The sequence below is a fragment of the Megascapheus bottae genome, chromosome 10, assembly GCF_031878675.1.
Source record: "Megascapheus bottae isolate mThoBot1 chromosome 10, mThoBot2.hap1, whole genome shotgun sequence".
Lineage (NCBI taxonomy): Eukaryota > Metazoa > Chordata > Mammalia > Rodentia > Geomyidae > Megascapheus > Megascapheus bottae.
Genome location: NC_143518.1, coordinates 49,354,409 through 49,375,053, shown reverse-complemented (window position 1 = coordinate 49,375,053; position 20,645 = coordinate 49,354,409). Strand labels below are relative to the sequence as shown.

At 41.7% G+C, this 20,645-nt stretch overlaps 1 protein-coding gene and 1 long non-coding RNA gene across 3 annotated transcripts in view; one reads left to right on the top strand and one right to left on the bottom strand.

The window, feature by feature from the left end:
- The window catches only part of LOC150058404 (uncharacterized), a 156,467-nt gene extending 155,460 nt beyond the window's left edge, over positions 1-1,007 (bottom strand). The window contains exon 1 of one of the 2 annotated variants that reach the window (XR_016536879.1): positions 920-1,007. This is a non-coding gene — a long non-coding RNA (uncharacterized LOC150058404). The remainder of the gene's footprint in view (positions 1-919) is intronic. The other variant, XR_016536878.1, reaches the window with a different exon arrangement.
- A 29-nt stretch (positions 1,008-1,036) lies between these two features.
- Positions 1,037-20,645, top strand: part of LOC150058403 (prospero homeobox protein 1) — a 50,156-nt gene continuing 30,547 nt past the window's right edge. Inside the window, exons 1-3 of the mRNA XM_090341204.1 lie at positions 1,037-1,120; positions 8,963-10,757; positions 18,672-18,779. Coding sequence (XP_090197330.1) covers positions 9,030-10,757; positions 18,672-18,779 — 1,836 coding nt within the window. The 5' untranslated portion in view covers positions 1,037-1,120; positions 8,963-9,029. The remainder of the gene's footprint in view (positions 1,121-8,962; positions 10,758-18,671; positions 18,780-20,645) is intronic.

Genomic DNA, 20,645 nt, shown 5'->3' with positions numbered 1-20,645 from the left:
ACACACACACACACACACACACACTCCCTCCTTTTATGCCACCCCCTCAGCCCCATCCATCTCCCCAACACACTTTTTCTCTAATATACTTTTCCGTGTCTTCCTCTACCCAAGTCCAGGGAGCGCTCACTCGCTCAGCGGCTCGGTGAACTTGATCAGCTGTATCAGGGAAATAGGGAAAAAAAAGCCCAGCGTCCTGGAAGATCAAGTGTGAGCCGGGCGCCGCTCTGCAGAGCGCCCGCAGATGGCTCGCCGCGGCTCGGGCGCGGAGATCCAGGCGCCCCGAAGCAGTGGCAGGGCGGGGTTGGGAGCGGGGTGGGTGGGGGGACCTGGGTTGGAGGCCCAGGAGGGGGTGGGGGAGGGCCGCGGGAGGAGGGGGCTCTCCCCTTCTCCCCTCCCAGCCCCTCACCCCTCCATCCCTTTTACATATATATGTGGGGTTTTTTTTTTCCTCCCAAGTTCTCTTGCCTCGCTATCCCCCCTTGAATCCGAAGGCGCCTCGCGATTGGGTGCTGGGGCCGGGTACGTCAGTCAGACTGTGACGTGCAGTCTTCCTGTTTCCTTCAGCTGTGTCTTAAAGTAAATCTTGTTGTGGAGCGGAGCCCTCAGCTGAGCGAGCGCTCGGAAACCATTCACCATTGCAGCCGCGCGGAGCAGAGCGGCGCAAAAGAGCTCCGGCCGGGGCCGCCCGCGCCCTCGCCGCCGCCTCGCCCGCCTCGCCCGCCTCGCCGCGCCCCGCGCCCCGCGCCCGCGCCCCGGCCCCGCGCGCCCTCGCGCGCCGCTCCTTTTCTTCTCCTCCTCCTCCTCCTCTGTCCTCTCCTCCTCTGTCCTCTCCTCTCCCCGCCCCGTCCCCGCTCTCTCTCTCTCCCTCTCCCCCTCTGCCCACTCGCCGCGCTCTCCTGCGCTCGCACAGACTCACCGCGCCTGGTCCAATTATCATATTCATCACCCGCAAGACACCACCGTGTGTGCGCGCCAGTGTGTTCCTCTCTCTGCCGGCCAAAAAGAGAGAGGGAGAGAGAGAGGGAGAGAGAGGCGAAAGAGAGAGAGAGAGGGGGGGGAGAGAGAGGGAGAGAGAGGGAGAGAGAGAGGCGCCCGGTCCCACGGCTCCGCGCAGCGCGTAAGTATCTTCTCCCCCTCGCGAGTCCCCTCCCCTTCGCCAGAGTCACTTGCACTGGCTTGTTCCTTCTAGAATGAGAAGGAAAAGAAAAGAGCCTCCCATTACTCACACCCGGGGAAACAATCTCTTTCCTCCCACCCTCCCACCCCAAGAGTTTTTTAAAAAATGAAAGGAGGGGGGTGGTGGGGAGGCGAACCCTAATCAAACGGCCTCTGCACACTTTGCAGAGCAGGGGGAGCCTCGGCGGGACGCCGCGCTCCGCTCCGCTCACTTCCGAAGAGTAAGTGGTCCGCTTGGCTTTTCTTTCTTTCTCCTCGCTGCTGGTGGCTTGGGGATGGTGGTGGTGGTGGTGGTAGTGGCGATGGAGATGGGGGTGACCGGGGAGGAGGGGACGCGCTGATGTCGCCGCCGATCTTGTCACCTTTTGTGTATCTGGGGTACGAGGACGGTTTGGCTGTCCTCCCTTCTTTCTCTTCTCAGGGGAGAGGGACAACGAGGTGTGGAGGGGGGACCGGGGCGCTTTTTGTTCATCTGGATTTCCATCCCCCACCCCCACCCCCCTCTTTCCGCCAAGCTCCATCCATCCCGTCTCTGGGTGAAAACTCCACTCCGGGGGCTCGTCCCCAGGTCCTCTCCCTTTGTCTTGTTTATTATCGCTCCCTTTCTTCCCAGCTCTTCCAATTTGCTTGTAATTTGCATACCTTTCACTTCTCCTTTTGAACCCCAGCAGAGGGACGGGGAGTGGGGAGGAGGGCCCAGGGAGAGAGGGGGGAGGAGTGGGGGGCGCTCTTAGTACTTTTCTCCACCCAACACTGTCGACGCTGAAATGTTGAAGTCGGGGTTGGAGCGGTGGAGTGATGGGTCCTGAGCACGCCACCCCTGTCCGGACTGGGGTAAGGTGGCACCAAGTGCCTGGAGTGCAGGGGTCGGGGCGCCGAGCGCCGCCACTGAGGTGGGTAGAGGAGTCGAGATCCGGGTGGGATAGGAGTGGGCTCCTGCAGTGGGTTGTGCGTGAAGAATCTCACGACCATCCCTGGCGTTCTCTGGTGTTGGGCAGCTGCGCTCTGGTCTTGCCGACTTGGTACCAACTGTTTTACTCCAGTTTGGAGGACTGGGGAATAATGAGAAAAGAGGAGAGGTGAGAGTGATCGTTGTGAAGATTGAGGAAAGTGCAAGGAGTGGGGGGAAGGGAGATGAGTTCTTTCTTGCCTGCGCAGACAAGAAGGGGGGAGGGGCGATGGACATCACCCAAAGTCCAGTTTAGCAAGTTGTTGGCTCTTCTGGTGTGCCAGCCAGTCAGTTCTCCTGCTAGATCTGATGGGGGTGAGGGAGGGGCAAAGGAGGAGAAGCTTTCTACACCATAAAGGGTCTCTGGACCCTTCTCAGCTTCTTGGGATGTTGAGTTGTCCAGGAAGATTGAGAGCAGAAACAGGAGGAGCGGTTGTCCTGAATAGCCCAAAGGAGTCAGGTTGGAGTGTGAAGCTGCTGTTCTTGGCAAACCCTAGAGCCCTACCTGCCTGGGGGAAGACTGGGAACGCACCTACTTCTTTTAATTTTTCCAAGAAGGTCTGTGTTGTCTGTCTCCTTAAGCTTATAAAAACAGAGCAAGCACAGGGTGGCCTCGTCTAAAGTCAAGGCTGGAAGTCTCCTCTTTCCTCTCTCCCTCTCTTCCTTCCCCTCCCTTTCCTTGCTCCCACGCCATCTCTTCTAAAAAGAAAGAAAATCATTTCCTTTCTTAAACAAGATAGGCAGAAGTCTATTAGCAGAGTGTGTATGGGCAGGGCCTGACAGGTGTGTTGTGTCAAGAAAGACAGGTGCAAATTTCCTCTGTGTCTCTGTGTGTCTGTATAGTTCCAGACCACAAGGCTGGTTTGAGGGTTGTAGAGGTTTATGAATTTATGGTTGTCCTGCTTAATAGGATTGTCTGGGCTAATGGAAATCGGGCTGCTGTTTCGTGGAGCCCTGCCATGTGAGTTCTTTGAGAGGAGGTAGGGGCAAGTTGGTATGTATTTGTTTAGTTTTCCGAAGGATGTTGGCCAGCGGCTGTTGAGGCCATGTCTCAAGCTTCTGTCTGCTGGTCGGCCAAATGCACCCCCACTTGAGGCAGCAGGTGGAGACAGATTGACTTTCCCTGTGCTTCCCTCCACTTTTCAGTTTATGCCTATCTCCCAGAGATGGGCAGGCAGGGGGTAGGAGAGGGGGGGAAGAGGAGAATGCGCGCGTGTGTGTGTGTGTGTGTGTGTGTGTGTGTGTGTGTTGTGTCTTGGACAGCCCTCCACAGCCTTGTAACTGCCAAAATACCAAAGTCAGTTTGAAAGTGTTACTGGCATTAAAGCTTATCTTTTAGCATGCTTTCTCTCTGCCTAGAAAGAATAGGTATGTGCATAAACTCTTTCAAGTCGCATGCTAAATACTTTCATAAAGTCATTGTACCAGACATGTGCCAGATGTCCTATCTATGACTTTGATGGAGACAGAAAAATCTAAGGACACAAGGGGTAACTGTGCTCTTGTATGGGATGCAAGTTTGGGCAATGTGTTCCCTAAAGTTTCTTTTGAGAGCTTGAGAATATTTTCAGAGTGAATTGCAGTGTGTGATGAGCAAGGGGGAAAAAGGAGTATAAGAATGTGTGAACATGCTTGTATGACAGTAAAACTGAAGGAGATAAAGTCTTTGGTTTTATATGTGAGGGAAAATACTGGGAATTCAGTATAAGCACTATGCTTAGAATTCTTAGGACTTGACCTTCAAAAATGTTTCTTTGAACAGGCTACTTCTCTAAGTCTAGCAACCTATGAATAGGCTAGATAACAAACAGTTTGGGTTGGTTGTTTTGGCTTGTTGAGTATTTATCGTTGTTGTCATGAAAATGAAATAGTATATGTTATTTATTCTTTAAATTCTTTAAACGTGAAAGTCCCCTCCACCATGTTTTTCTTGTGTGCTTTTAAAGTTCTTTGGTTATTGAATTGTCATCTATGGCTTTGTTCATTTACTTTATTTTTAATGGAGGTTATCTGTGCTTGGCACTTATATTGATATTTTATGTGTCCATTATGCAGAATTCTATTTAGTTTAATCACCACCTTGTGGGGGGAAAGTCATGCATACATAAAATGCATCTTTGTTCACTTTTCCTGTTTCCTAGCATAGGTCTTCCAGAAGCCGTATGTACACCTCAAAATCCAATCCAGGTTTTCCTCTAAGTTGCCAGACTTACTCCTCTTTATTCAAAACTCAAAAAGGTCTTTGTCACCAATTTCTTATATCATTTCTGCAATTGCCTCAAACTTGCTATAGCAATATAAGAATTTGTGTATCTAGTTATGAATAAAATGTTATTGTGTAGTATAAAAATTGATCATCTACATGATTATCACTACAGTTTGTAAGTATTTGTAAAAATTGTGAGAGACAGCTATAAGGAATGTCTCAAGCCTTATTGCCTAGTACATTCTAAAGCTTCAAATGACATTTAGATTATTTCAATTTTCTTCAAAAAGACAAAAAGAGGTGTAAGCCTATTTTCATAGGATTATTTCTCATACTCTTTTATTTACTTAGTTAAGTAACATATTACTTTTTAAATAAGCAGAAATCAATATTTTTGGCATGTCCCAGGGAATTTTCTGAGTTCTTTATGCAGGTGAGAAATGCATTGATTTCTTTTTGCAGTCATGGAGGAATTGTAAAGAAATAGCTATGATTTGAGAACTCGATTTTGATAGAAAATTTAAGAATATGCCAATACAATCTGAGTTAATTGAAGTACTAATTTGTGCCAAATAGTTTTCTGCAAAAATAAATATCGAAAGCTTCCTTAATCTGATAGTAAGAAGACATATCTTTGAAGGAAAAATTACTAATTAGAAGGCATGAACACTTATACATAGGGCAGGGAACAATTTAGCTTAGAGATTCTTTTTTCGGGGGGGAGGCTATAGCTAAACCAAACCATCTGATTTTTTTCCATTGAACTACTAATTTTCAGATTGAATTATAATATTCTTTGTTTATGATATTCCACTTGAAATTTCATAACCAGGTTAACTCAAGTTGCTTAGATGTCTATTCAAAGATGAATTTCTAAAAGAAGTAAAAAAGTTTAAGCAGTTTCTTAAAATCATTTTTATCAACAAATACAGATAATAATCTAAGCAAGAAACTGTGCCAACCTTACACTCTCTCTGTCTCATAAAAGATTTTTCTGAACTATCTGAATAATTACCATAATGAAACACTTCTTTGTCCAGAATCTGGACTCCAGATAGATGCAGTAAAAGTTGTATCTCCCTCCCCTTCCCCAGAATAACTTCTTTATTAAAGTGGAGCGACGAACCACTTTCTAGTTCATATTTCAGAGTTCCTTTGAAATTATTTACTGACTATTCTTTTCTTCTAATATTAAGCAATGAGTATCCTTAGGATTCTCCAGGTTAAAGAGAATATCAAAGAATTCAGATTTTTATGAAGAATCTTATAAGATAGTTAAAGTATAACTTGATCATAGCTTGAGGTTTGCTCTTCTGGTATCTGTTTCTTAGTAGAATCTGCTATTGTACAGGAATTACCAAAGTATTTTTACAGATTAGATGCCAATTGGTACACTAAAAACTTTCAATGCTTTAAAATTTCTGTATAGATTTTCACATTGACTAATAAAACACTTATAATATATGTGTATTTGATCAATAATAATTTGGATTTAATTCTACGTTAGTGTTTTCCTGATATTGATAATCACAACTACTGATTGAAAGGCTTCACACTGACTAGTTAAACCCAGAATTCATGCTAAAATGAAAATACTGTGAAAGTCAACTGCCATTGTAGTGAAAGATTATGGTTTAGTACATGTGTTGAGGAACACAGCAGTTTTTGAAAATCTTAGTGAACAGGAGGGTATAGATGATAAAGCATTCCTTAAAATTTTTAGACCATGAATTGGGAAAGTATTAAAGCAATTAGAAAATATTTTCAAGTGATTTAATGTATATTATGATCGTTTGATATTCACACATGGTAAACATAGTCACATATATTTTGTTCATAAAACATGATGGTCATAAACTATTATGTCAACAAGTTATTATTATTTAACCTCTCTTATAATGATCTTGGATTATGGTCACAAGTGTATCATCATTCCCATCTTCATTTCTAAGGTTAGATCTAAGCTAGCAAAAGGGCTATTAATTTATGCCTCTTCTTGTTGGATTTCATCATTTCCCCCTTTGTTTTGTCCTAACTGTTACATCTCAGCTGAAAACAGCTAAAATATTCTTTAGTTCTTTTATTCTTTAGTATAAGAACTGAAAATATTCATTCTTTGCCCAAGACAGAAATCAATCATTTAAAAAAAAAAGGTTTAGTTGGATGAATTTGGAGGGAGTTACGGGATAGCTTCTTCTAAACAGATAAAATGATCATGTTCAATTTGCATTTCCTATGTACTGAAGGCAAAAGAAATGTGTCTTTCTACCTTCTATGCTAGGAATAGCACCCTTCTCTTGGCTAGGGCACAAATCGGGAGTACAGCTGTTGATACCTAGACTAGATGAGAGTAAGTCCAATTGACTCAGGGTAGATGTCAGTTGGGATGTTGCCTGGGTATGACTTTGTGTCCGTCATCCTGAATCTCTGCTACAGAAGTGTTCTTCCCATACAAAGAAAAAGGGGCAAAAGGAAAGTTCAATGTTAAGGTGAACAAGGGGAGAAAACATACTGCAGGAAGTTTATTTGGTGTGTTCACTGAAAATCTATGAGCTTTGCAGATGATAATAAAGGGAAAAGGATGTATGTCCCCCCCCCCACACACATACCAGCACAGAATAAGTCCAAAGACCCTCCCTTGTATCACCCCCTCCCAAACATAAGAGTTGAGAAAATTCATCCCTTCTCTTCTTTTCTCTCTCTCTCTCACCTGACAACTACTCCTGATTTATCAGATCTAACATGCAAGGGAAATATCTGCCATTACATTTTTTTGTATTTCTGAAGCCAATTTTATTATTAGTGTGTGAGGAGGTACAGATATTTTGAATTTTGATTTTGAATTCAATAGCAAAATCAGTCAGATGTCTGTTTCCATCTCAACTTAAGGAAATTTTATTTTGAAGTGTACAAAATATACTTCAAACATACAAACATATATAGAAACATCATCTTGATTTTGTGGTGCCCTAAAGCCATCATATATATATATATGTATATATATATACATACATACATACATACATACATACATACATGTATCTCATATTGATATTGAGAGTATAAATACTACATGATGAAATCTTGGTCATGATTTTAAAAAATACATAATGTTGCCATGTAAACGCTGAGCATTCTTCTTGATTTTTATAGGTTATTTCATGCTGAAATTATGCCTATTTGCATGGATAGTCATTCTTTAAAACTAGCCACAGATGCAGTCCTAGGGCGCACGTAGATGTTTTTACAGGTGAACCGAAAGAGATGGGAGCTGTTCCAAACACTCTGCACGCTGCCTTTGGCAATAGACCCTGTTATTGTGAAGATGTGCTCTGTTAAGCAAACGTGAAGTTCAGTATCAGATAAACCTGGCATGAAAAAAATATTGTCCTCTTTCTTCACAAAGCGTTAATTGTAAACAAAAAGATGTGACATCTTACATGTATTCAAAATTTGAGGTTAGCATTGCTACCTAATAAGTCCCACAATGTGAGATGAGTCCCACAATGAGATGCAAGCAAGGTTGTTCTCTCTTTATATGGTATCTTCAAGAAACAATAGAAGCTCATATACAAAGAAGGTATTTCCCTTTCTCACATATTTGATGCTGTTTTGTTTATGTGTCTTCCTTTGGTTGCTTACTCTAAGGTTTTTTTTTTCTTTCCCTTTACTTGGCGTAGGAAATAACATTTTACAACTGGCATGTGTCAGATAGTTCCTTTAGACATTTCAAGTTTAGATTTGGCATATAATAATAGAGGAAACCCAGAACTGAACATGTATTTCTCCTTACTTAGTCCAATATATTGTTCTACATTTTGATATCTGAAATGTATCCTTCCTTTGCAGTGATTTCAACTTCTCATCATTAAAACCAACAAAAAGGACATCATGAAAAATTACACATATTCTGATAGTTATGTTAAAATTCAACAATGGATACCCATCTCACATGATCTAAGAAAACAGTGCCCAATAAGCAGACATGAAAAATTAATATGTGTACATTTATTTCAATGATAAAGTGATCATTTATGTTTGAAAGAGACTGGTTAAAGTGTTCTTGCCATTTCACATGTGACAAAAATATTTTAAAATTCAGTAACAAAGGATGTGTGGCAAATATATGCACTTATTGTAGTGTCTTTTTCCTTTGGTAACAGTCAAACCACAGAAAGTTTAATACACAAATAGAATTGTCCACCCAAATTTCACACAGCCTCAAAAATGTACCCTTCTTTCTTAAGTATAGACCACTTTTTATCTTCTTTTATAATATGACTCAGTGCCCAAAATTTAATCAATTGGTTGTCACAGGCTGTGTTCTTATAATCTACCGTTTCTTCTGAAGATAAACAGTATCATTTTAGGCATTTGTGAAAGAGAATCATATTACTGGTGCTTAAGCAGTTTTTGCTTTTTTTTTAATCTTAATCCATCTTAAACCAGTGGAGCAGAAATATTTAAAAATGTTTCATTTCAAGCAGAGTGCATAATAAATTGCAATAATTGTAATGTGCCATAAATCCCAGAGCCTATGCATTTTGCATTTGATTCAGGATTGAGGTCAGGAAATTTGGAGAAATTTAAAGAAAATGATTCATCAGTCCTTTTGTTCTGTTGGCTAGGGTCCCGGGATTCTTGAGCTGTGCCCAGCTGACGAGCTTTTGAAGATGGCACAATAACCGTCCAGTGATGCCTGACCATGACAGCACAGCCCTCTTAAGCCGGCAAACCAAGAGGAGAAGAGTTGACATTGGAGTGAAAAGGACGGTAGGGACAGCATCTGCATTTTTTGCTAAGGCAAGAGCAACGTTTTTTAGTGCCATGAATCCCCAAGGTTCTGAGCAGGACGTTGAGTATTCAGTAGTACAGCACGCAGATGGGGAAAAGTCAAATGTACTCCGCAAGCTGCTGAAGAGGGCGAACTCGTACGAAGATGCCATGATGCCTTTTCCAGGGGCAACCATAATTTCCCAGCTGTTGAAAAATAACATGAACAAAAATGGTGGCACCGAGCCCAGTTTCCAAGCCAGCGGTCTCTCTAGTACAGGCTCCGAAGTACATCAAGAGGATATATGCAGCAACTCTTCAAGAGACAGCCCCCCAGAGTGTCTTTCTCCTTTTGGCAGGCCTACTATGAGCCAGTTTGATATGGATCGCTTATGCGATGAGCACCTGAGAGCAAAACGCGCCCGGGTTGAGAATATCATTCGGGGTATGAGCCATTCCCCGAGTGTGGCATTAAGGGGCAATGAAAATGAAAGAGAGATGGCCCCGCAGTCCGTGAGTCCCCGAGAAAGTTACCGAGAGAACAAACGCAAGCAGAAGCTGCCCCAGCAGCAGCAGCAGAGTTTCCAGCAGCTGGTTTCAGCCCGCAAAGAACAGAAGCGAGAGGAGCGCCGACAGCTGAAACAGCAGCTGGAGGACATGCAGAAACAGCTGCGCCAGCTGCAGGAAAAGTTCTACCAGATCTACGACAGCACCGATTCTGAAAATGATGAAGATGGTAACCTGTCGGAAGACAGCATGCGCTCCGAGATCCTGGAAGCCCGCGCTCAGGACTCTGTAGGCAGGTCAGACAACGAGATGTGTGAGCTGGACCCAGGACAGTTCATTGACCGGGCCCGAGCCCTGATCAGGGAGCAGGAGCTGGTGGAAAACAAGCCCAAGAGAGAAGGGAACAACAACAAAGAGAGAGACCACGGGCCAAACTCCTTACAACCAGAAGGCAAACATTTGGCCGAGACCTTGAAACAAGAACTGAACACTGCCATGTCGCAAGTGGTGGACACCGTGGTCAAAGTCTTCTCGGCTAAACCCTCCCGCCAGCTTCCTCAGGGCTTCCCACCTCTGCAGGTCCCCCAGGCCAGGTTCGCAGTCAACGGTGACAACCACAACTTCCACACGGCCAACCAGCGCCTGCAGTGCTTTGGCGATGTCATCATTCCGAATCCCCTGGACACTTTTGGCAATGTGCCCATGCCCAGCTCCACAGACCAGACAGAAGCACTGCCCCTGGTGGTTCGGAAAAACTCATCCGACCAGTCTGCCTCTGGCCCGGCCGCTGGCGGCCACCACCAGCCCCTGCACCAGTCGCCTCTCTCGGCCACTGCAGGCTTTACCACCTCCACCTTCCGCCACCCTTTTCCCCTCCCCTTGATGGCCTACCCATTTCAGAGTCCATTAGGTGCTCCCTCCGGCTCCTTCTCGGGCAAAGACAGAGCCTCTCCCGAATCCTTAGACTTGACTAGGGATACGACGAGTCTGAGGACCAAGATGTCATCCCATCACCTGAGCCATCACCCCTGCTCACCAGCACACCCTCCCAGCACGGCTGAGGGGCTCTCCTTGTCCCTCATCAAGTCCGAGTGTGGAGATCTGCAAGACATGTCTGACATCTCACCTTATTCGGGAAGTGCAATATCCTTTTCTTTCCCCCCTCTTCAAGGAGCAAACCCCCAAACTCAGACTGCATTTCCCCAGGGATTAGGTTTACACAGGGTGATAGACAATAAGATTGTGCGGATTGTACATAGGCTTTTGAATCTCTCTCGTAAGGACATGATACTCTCTGTTTGCTGTCAGCTCTGAGTAAGGCCTTTTTCTGATTGCAGGGAAACTTCCCTGGACATCTCTGCAACTTTCATTGCTTCAGAGGAGTGGTCTTCAATGGGGGGGTGTTTCCACAGCACTCTGTGTCTTTATACAGTCTGTCCTGGTTTATCCTCTCTCCTTTTTTTTTTTTTCAAGAGTAGATTCAGAGATGGAAAAACAAAATCTCTCCTTGTAAAATGCTGAATTCTTTCAGGTTTTTTTTTTCTTTTTACAAAGATGGTAAGTTTGATTCTGGTGGAAGGAGAAAAGTCAGTTTTCAGACTCCTTTAAGAAGAATTTTCTCACTTTACAATGTCTCTGGGACCCCTGGCTCCTAATTAAATCTCACCAAGAGCCCTTGATTAGAAGGAAGCTTGCTCTCCTGGGAGGATGAAGGAAGGACCTGGGTGAGGAGTTCCATTTTGCCTTTAATCTTTAAGTGAGATTTTTTTTTAAATGAAACATGCAGGTACTGATTTATTCAGGCAGCATCAGTCTCTCTCGTTCACCCAAGGTCTGTTCTATGGGTCTGGTGCAGCTGCTTCTACGCATGATTAACCTCTGCTCAGCCATACACAGAAATCTTTTGTCCTAACATACACAAAGCAAATTATTTTGGAAAGCAAGAGAGCACAATTAAATATAAAACTCAGCTGTATTCGACTTTAAAATGGCTCTCTTTCTATGACTCCTTCAAATTCTGAACCTGACTTTTATGTAGAGATGACAGTTATATTTTTTTTAGTAGACCTATCCTTCACTCTAGCTATTTTTAGCCCCATGATTTTTCCCCCTCTATCTAAATTGGTCCTTTCTGTGAATTTTTAAAAAAATCTTGTGACTATTAGTCTTTTAGGGTAGTAGACTAATAGCATTTGAGGGCAGGTGGAGGCATGTTTCTTGTATAATAAATTACCAGATGGATATAAAATTTAGCAATTAAGTTGGCTGTTGCTAAATTGAGGATTTTGAGCAATCGTCTTGATGACTAGAGACTGACATTTTAGTATCAAAGCCCACTCCAGAGGCGGCCATGAAAGTGCCAAGTCCCAGCTATGGTAGAAATGTTTTCCTAGGGTCATCCTCTTGAGATGGTAGAAAAGTCATTGGGAAGGAGAATTGAATCCATAAGTGTGAGACTCTCTTGGGCCATTAAACATGGAGAATCTTGCCATAATGAAGAGAAGACTTGGGTAAATGGGAAGAGAAAAACATTAATGTCTTATAGTTGAGCCTTGGCTTCATTGCTGAAGCTAAGCTGCAGCACACACCGTGCCATTGAGGCATTGCAAGCAGGCAGTACATTTTGGTGAAGATGATTAGAATGTGGCTGTTGGTGATGAGCAAAACAAAGTAACACACAATGGCTCAAATGGTTTGTTTTTTACCATTTGCCAAAAAAAAAGCATCTTTTTTGAAGTTTATACCAGGAGTATAATGTCTAGGACTAGACTCTTACACCTCTGAGATCCCTGAATTAATTTTGAAAATAGTAATAATTGTACTCTCTCTCTCTCTCTCTCTCTCTCTCTCTCTCTCTCTCTCTCTCTCTCTCTCTCTCTCTCTCTCTCTCCTTCTTCCTCCCTCCCCCCCTCAGTGTCACTGTCTCTCACATCCACAGACAGGAAAGGGACATGTATTCCCACTTTCATAAATATTTGAAGATAATTGTCAAGTCCTACAAGTTCACACTAAGCTCTTGTGTGTAACACCAGTTTATGTTCTTTGATTTAAACTTGCTATAATTAGATGGTTATAATTATGACTGTTTGGGGCCAGTCCTGAGACTTGAACTCAGGGCCTGGGCATAGTCCCTGAGCTCTTTTGCTCAAGGCTAGTGCTCTACCACCTGAATCACAACTCTACTTCCAGGATTGTTTTTTTGTTTTTGTTTTTTTGTTTTTTAGTAATTTTGGAGAGATAATAGTCACACAGACTTTTTGCCTGGGCTGGCTTTGAACCATGATCCTCATATGTCAACCTGTGGCTAGGAGTACAGGTGTGAGCTACCAGCAAGTGGTTATAATTTTTGCATCTGTATGTTTGCGCCGGTGCTGGGACTTGAATTCAGGACTTGGATACCATCTCTGAGCTTTTGTACTCAAGGCTAGCGCTCTACTACTTAATCCATAGCTCCAATTCCAGTTTTGGATGGTTAATTGGAGATGGGAGTCTCATAAACTTTCCTGCCTAAACTGGCTTCAATCTGCCACCCTTATACCTCAGCCTTCTACATAACTAGGATTACAGGCATGAGCTGCCTGTACCCAATTAATTATGACTTTAAAAAGAAGTCTTGGGGCTAGGAATTTGGCCTACTGGTAGAGTGCTTGCCTAGCATGCACGAAGACCTGAGTTTGATTCCTCAGTACCACATGCACAGAAAAAAGCCTGAAGTGGTGCTGTAGCTCAAGTGGTAGAGCTCTAGTCTTGAGAAAACCCAGGACAGTGCTCAGGCCCTGAGCCCAAGCCCAGGACGGGCAAAAACACATTTTTGAAGTCATTTAGATTGCTTTAAGTGTTACCTATTCTTATTGTTTTACCACTTCTCTCTAAATCCCTGAAGAATTTTGAGGATTTGAAGAGAAAGATGTCCTAATCAGTTTCTTAATGTAAAGAAAATTCTGTTGCATGTCCCATGCATTTTCTGCATGGAATAACCTCCCATGTCTGGCACCAACATAAGATTCTGTTGAATGGTGAAAAGAAGTAGCCACATTGCCCGAATTGTCCACTCTTTACCTGTAGCTGTTTCTTTCTTATGATTTGTTGCAAATGATTACATTTTCCACTTCTTTGCCCATCTAATCTCTGGCTTTTGCTCTTTTTTTTTTTTTAACACACTGTGCTTTTAGCCATTTATATCTTATAGTCATTCATATCCTATTTCTCCAAAGAAGACAAGCTTTTTTTCCCCCCACAATTCTGAAACAACTGGGAATCTCAATGTTTGATAGACTAAACCCCCTGCCTCCCTCTGCTCCTGTCTCTAACTCTGTATGGCCATGAGTTCTTCCCTTGGATTATCTAACCATAGAATTCTTCTATCTTGGGGCCGGATGTTTGGCCTAGTGGTAGAGTGCTTGCCTAGTATGCCTGAAGACCTGGGTTTGATTCCTCAGTACCACGTGTATAGAAAAAGCTGGAAATGGTACTATGGCTCAAGTGGTAGAGCGCTAGCCTTGAGAAAGTACTAGGACAATGCCCAGCCCTTGAGTTTAAGCCCCAGGACTGGCAAAAAAAAAGACAAAAATTAAAAGATTTGAGTTTTACTTTAAAAATTCTATCTTACAAAATTATTTTATCTCTTCAATTACACATCAATTCTTAAGTTTCAACACATTTCAGGGACTCAAGTGGAGCATTATGGAGCCTTATTTGAATATGTTATACAACTACTAGAAAAGATCAGTAGAGATATGTATAAATGAATGAAATGGTATTACTGTGACTTGTCATTTTTATGTTTCTATTTTTACCTCTGTTTCCAAAATTGCTATAAATCATTTTTTTGCACTGGGGTACTGAGGTTCAAACTCAGGTTCTTGCATATGCTAGACAAATATCCTAAATAATTTAATTCTTTAGGCATGCTCTTTTTCTACTCCAAAGGTCAACATCTGTTTGGTTTTTTTTTTTAAACAAAGTAGCCAAGATAAGTACTACTAAGACTATCAGCTTATCTAATAAATCCATTCTAAGTTGAGTACATTAAACATATATGGTCTAAATAATAGAGCACACGGTTTCATTCTCTCCTTTAGTAGAAAGAAAGCGTGTGTGTGTGTGTGTGTGTGTGTGTGTGTGTGTGTGTGTGTGTGTGTGTTAAACTGAATGTCAACACGTCTGGCCAAAGATCTCAAAGAACTCAAGTCTTGGAAATAAAAACTGCGCTTAGTATCTTTGCAAATGAACCTCTTTAATCAAATAGTAAGTTTTATTCAAATTCTAAAAGAAAGACCCAGCCAATTGCTTTTCTTCATGATGTTCCTTGTTATCTGTCCTCTTTGCATCTCAAGAAAAATAGCCTTGGGTAGGCCTCAAACATTTGCATGTACCCAATTAAAGGACAAGAGTAGTATTATAAGCCATTAAGATGTGCAGGTGAAGACACTGACCTGTGACAGCCAGCTTTCCTCTACTCAACCTTTAGAAGGAATATTAGACATATTTGAAGTGTAAGAGGAAAATTATTTAGTGCTGTGAAATTAAAGACCAAAAAGACTAGAAAACATGGATTAAACTGGAATTTCAAAAATATGTAATAATCCATAGAACTTTATCTCTTATGTTTTTTAGAAGCCTGTGTCACCTTTGTAATTCTATTAGTTATAGTTTATAATGAATTAATATAAGTTAGAGACTGGGCTCTTCACTAACCCAACATCCAGACAAAAAAATACAGTCAGTAAAATAATATTTAATTAAAGAGAGCTCCAGAAACAATGGATCCCTCTGATTATGGCAAACTTCATGGGGCTTGTCATTATTAGTTTCTCTTCCTTTCCAGGGAAAGCCTCTTGGAAACTGCAAAGAGGAGAAATAAAGAAAAACTAAAATTCTTCACATGTCAAAATGCTTTAGAAAAATGTAAGAGCCCCAATCCATTTGCTTAGACTAAACCATTAAGCATCAGCCACAATGCAGAGTTCAACTGGAAAAAAAAAAAAAAAAGAATTTCCTCCTTCCAGCCTTTACAACCTATTATTCTTCCATTTGCCTTTCTGCTGCCCTGGCTGCTCCTCCCGCTGCTGTGTTTAGGTAAGGTTATATTGTACTTGGTAAATAGACAACACTTAGATTCTCAGGTTGTTTGGACACTGCATTAGATTCAGCTGTACTCTCTTGCTTCTCATGATCTCTTTTTATTCCAGAGCAGATGTCTTTCATTAATTTATGGATTTGTCATCTTCCTTCTTTTCTTCTTCTTTTCTGTTTTCTTTCTTTCTTTTCTTCTTCTTTTTTTCTTTTTTACACCTGGCAGCTGTCTCAAGTTTCAGCAGTTATTGTCTATTTTGCATCACGCATAGAATTGAATGTCATCTGTCTTCACAATGCTAAGAGAATTGAAGGCAAAGCCACATGAACTGCCGGACAGATCTTGCTTGCGTTCCATCCCCCTCACCCTCAGCCCCCGCCCCCACCCCCTTTACCTCCTTAATATTTATTTGTGCTCATTTTCTTTCCTGGCCTTGAATGGAGCTTAGCTCGTGTTCAGTACAGCTGTATGTTTACTGAATCTATTCCATCATGAGTCATTGTGCGTGTGTAAGTATCCAGGAAACAGCCAGTGCTTTCTTGGAAGAACAGTTGCTTTTCAGCACAAGCACTTAAAAGGGAAATTAACCAATTGGTCAGTTCAGATTTATTTTGAGGAGGAAAAAAAAGGATTATCTAGCTGTTGGCTTTTAAATGTTTCATTAGCTATTTTTAATAGTTTATTAGAAACATCTATGTTATGGGAATTTTATCTTGATCTCACAATGAACAAAAGATAAAGATTTATTCTGTGTTCTTATGTCAACCGATTGATTCCAAGTATTTCCAACAGGAAACAATTTGAAGCAAAAATGAACTTGAGAAATCCAAATTACCATAGTTTTAGTTCCCACTAAACAAAATAACCTCTGACTCCTGATTTAAAAAAAATTCTAATGGATTTAAAAAAAATAAAAATAACTGAAACACTTTAGTAAAATTTAGATGAATCGAAAGCCACGGTGGGGGATTGTGAGTGTTGGTTGCTCTGTGCCTTGAGACACAGAACAAAACAATTTGTCTTTTGTATTGGACCAAATCTTGATAAGTTTGAAGATTTACAATTACCCATATATATTAGGTTGTTTTCCTATAGCCTTCTGAAAGGAAAGATTAGAACCCAGATCTAAGGCTATTTATTCAAGTTTGCACTTGTCTAAAACTCTTATCATGAGGCAGTAGGAGACAGCTTGCAACTATTATTTTACTTTTCCATTTGGACAGATGGTCCTGAAGTGTGCCGGGCTCCTTTAGCCTTCTCTATCAGTCTAATGGAGGTTACTGGAGGGGCTTTCAGCTCTTTCCTTGGCACAAGAAGTATGTCAGTCATAAATTATCGTCTTTGTAATCATTAAGAACCTCAAACAAAAACACAAGTTCAGTTAAGCTGCTTTGGCTTACAGATAACAAATTCAAAATTTCTTTCTTCAGTATTTATTTTAGCACACACACACACATACACAAAACTGTAATACTTTTCTATTTACAAACCAAGGTGATCTCTTTTTTCCCCTGCAGTGTCAAGGGATATGAAAGGAGACGTTAATTGAGCAAATTCTCAGCAGAATATTTGGTTAAACACTCTGTTACAAGCAGTCAAGGGCTTATCAATATTAATTTGATTATGTGTCTCTAGTCCTTTCCAGGTTCCCTTCCATTCTAATGATTAGTCATGCTGTATTTGATGGAGAACACTGGGAAACCTTTGTTTTTCCTAAATGTCTGTGTGTATCCAATCTTTCTTCCTAAGGTGTGAAATTTTGGTTCAGTAGCTAATGGGGTGTGTGTGTGTGTGCGCGTGCGTGTACACACGTACTCATGCATGGACATACTTTGTTTTTATTTTTTTCCCACATATTTTTCACAAACTCTCCTTTAAGAGAAAAATCCTTAGAGAAGCTTCTAAGAAGGACCCTTAATTGACCTTGTGGGGGACCACATTGATTTTCTCCACGTGCATCTTCATTTCTGATAAATTATAAAGCCATTAATTTGCTGAGGAAATGGCAGGGCCAGGCTGCGGCACAGATGTGACCAGAGCCATCCCAGCTCGGAGTCTGCTGAGAAGTGCCAAGAATCTGGGACAGAATCAGGAAGCCTGGATTGTTATGGTTAGCCTCGCATTCTCTTGGGAACTGTTGTAGTTGCTGCTGTTTACAGATCTAAAAGGTAATGATGTTTCCAGATAAATAGGCCTTCTTATTTGGGGTAAGTGGCCATTTATTGATCTGCTAACCCACATTTATTGATTTGTTAGCCCCAACTACTGTGTCACTCTCAAAGGAGTTAACTATAAATCCAGGACAAGCAAATTGTATTTGATTTTGGACGGTCGCTTTAACAAAAGCAACACCCCCACTCTACACTCTCAGTGCCAAAACAACCCCCCCCACACACACAGTCTGAGCTGTGGTTTATAAAGGCAACAATTAAAGGACCTAATAACAAGAAAACAGGAAGAAACAGAGTGAAAATCTATATTAGGTCATATAAAAGGTAAAATGTGAAGCTTGTATAAGCTTGTTGGAAATAATGCACTTCTTATTTTTACATGTTTATAAACCACACAGAGAGAAGAGACAATCAGAGCTGCGATTTCTAAGAGGGAAAGAATGTCTAGTGATAAGAGGTGTACAGTACATGTTGAGTACATTTGTCCCCCTAGCAACAGGTGAATGTAATATGTAGCATAGGGATATAGAACAAAGAGAGAGAAGAAAGACTTGACCATCCTTACTCTGAAGTAGCTAAGAATTTGCAACTAAATTCTGTGTCCACTCCATTCCTAGCAGGCAATGGACATTCAGTAAACAGCAGCAAGTTAGCAATAGATTCTTTAGCTAATACTGTAGCCCACTGGGGCTGATCTAGACATGTTGAGGGAGGGGATTGTGGAGTGGGAGATGGGAGGGAGATGTTCTTGTTGTTTATGGAATTTTTATTTGATTTGATTTTTGTTTGCCTTAACCAATTGCATCCTACATGCAGGAAGGATTATCACCCAATCACTTGAAAAAAGCAAAGCTCATGTTCTTTTATACCCGTTATCCCAGCTCCAATATGCTGAAGACTTACTTCTCTGATGTCAAGGTAGGCACATTCTTTATTCGTAGTTTTTCTTTTTCTTTTTTTCCTATTTATGAGCTCTCAGAACTTTCTGGGATTTGAACTCTTGTAAGTTAATGGATGAATATGGGATCCAATTATTAATTCAGCTGTGTCATAATTGATTGCATACACTTGTCCTTTTGTCTAGAGGTACACTAAACAAACATGTCACTTGGTATAATATGACTGAAGGACCAGTTTCAGAGTCATGTGGGTTCCTGGCAAAGTCTTGTCAACTTAGCTTCGGTCTATGTTTCAGTAGCTTTTTGCAAGAAATTTCCACTGGTAGTGAATGGATGTGCTTTAGAGAATATTTCCTTTTCCGCCTCTCGGTTGCATCACTAAAACTGTTTCTGTTTTTGTTTCTCTTGCTTTCTCCATATTTGTGCCTATGAAAGCAAACTCTAGCACCTCGCCCCCCTCCCCAGTCAAAAAGGAGCGTACATTGAAATTCTCTATGCAGTAGCTGCTTAAAAACAAAAGTGATGATTGTCTCTTATTTACAACTTAATTTGTTGTTGATGTAGAGTACACTGAGCATAAGGAGAATGAATAAAGTGACAGATTCAGGACACATTATTCAAATGAGGATATGAAAGCTGTCGGCCTACAGCTGCAGCCTCCCTTACACTACAGAATATTGGGACCTCCTGGTTGTGTGTGTGTGTGTGTGTGTGTGTACACGTGTGTGCATGTCTGTGTTGTGTGTGGATTTTAAGTAATTGTTTGCATCAACTTGATGCTGCGTTAATCATCAGTAACTTTTTAAAACATAGATTGGGTTTTGATGATAATGACATGCATGGTATCATTATCTGAGGAACTTGATTAACATTACATTAACTGAGATTTAGTTTATTAGGGTTGGGTGGCTTTTCTGTACTCCTTGCCTACTCACCCCCATATGTACAAGTTCTTTTTTTCTGCCAGATCATGCGCACTCATCTCCCACTGCCCTGCCTGCACGCAGCCTGTTTGTGCCTGACTCATGCCCAAGTTGTGTCCCTGGCCCCATTTTGCAGGGCTACTCATTTCAGTTCCTTTCAGTGATGTTTTATTTGGCCTTATTGGAAAAGTTCTGTTTCAGTCTGTTTACTTTTGAATTGTGTATCAATGGTAGCCTTTTATCTTTTTCCTTTTCTTTAAGTGGAAGGCTTATGTTTTGTTCTCACCCAGAAATGACCAGTCAGCTGTATGGGACAGGATGGTGAAGGCAGAGAAAGTCAGCACTGTAGACAGCTAAGAACCATTATGTGTACAATTTTCAAGAGCAATAGGAGGCTAAATAAAGGGTCAGTCTAGAAAAAAATCTAGAGATTTGTTCATTGGTAGATGACTGGCCACCTAGAACCTGCTAGAACCTAGCATAAAATTGACTTCCCCATACTTTGCTTCTAATATGAAAAAGAGGGAGGAGAAGATTATTGTATGCATTGTGTAGGGGGGTGAGGGGGGGTGAGAGAATTACCTCCTTCATTCCTCTCTGTGCTATGATCGGTGGCAGTGTTATATCATTATGACAATACCTTATTTATATAGCACCTTTCATCCGTAAGGAAGCCAAAGAGCTTTACAAGCTGCATACATAAGGATCACTCACCCACACTGAAGAGTAGCCACCTGGCGGGTAGAAAACTCAACCATTCTGAGGCAGCAGTCCCACCCAACAGGGGAGCATAAAAACATTCATGTTTTTGTGTACATACACATGGGGTGGGGAAGAAGGTAAGATGGAGAAGACTGATTATTAATCAGTAGTTTTATCAAAATGATATAATACAGACCCACAAGAAAACAGTTCCATTCCTTCAGAAAACACCTAAGCCTTACCGAAAAAAAAAATACCTA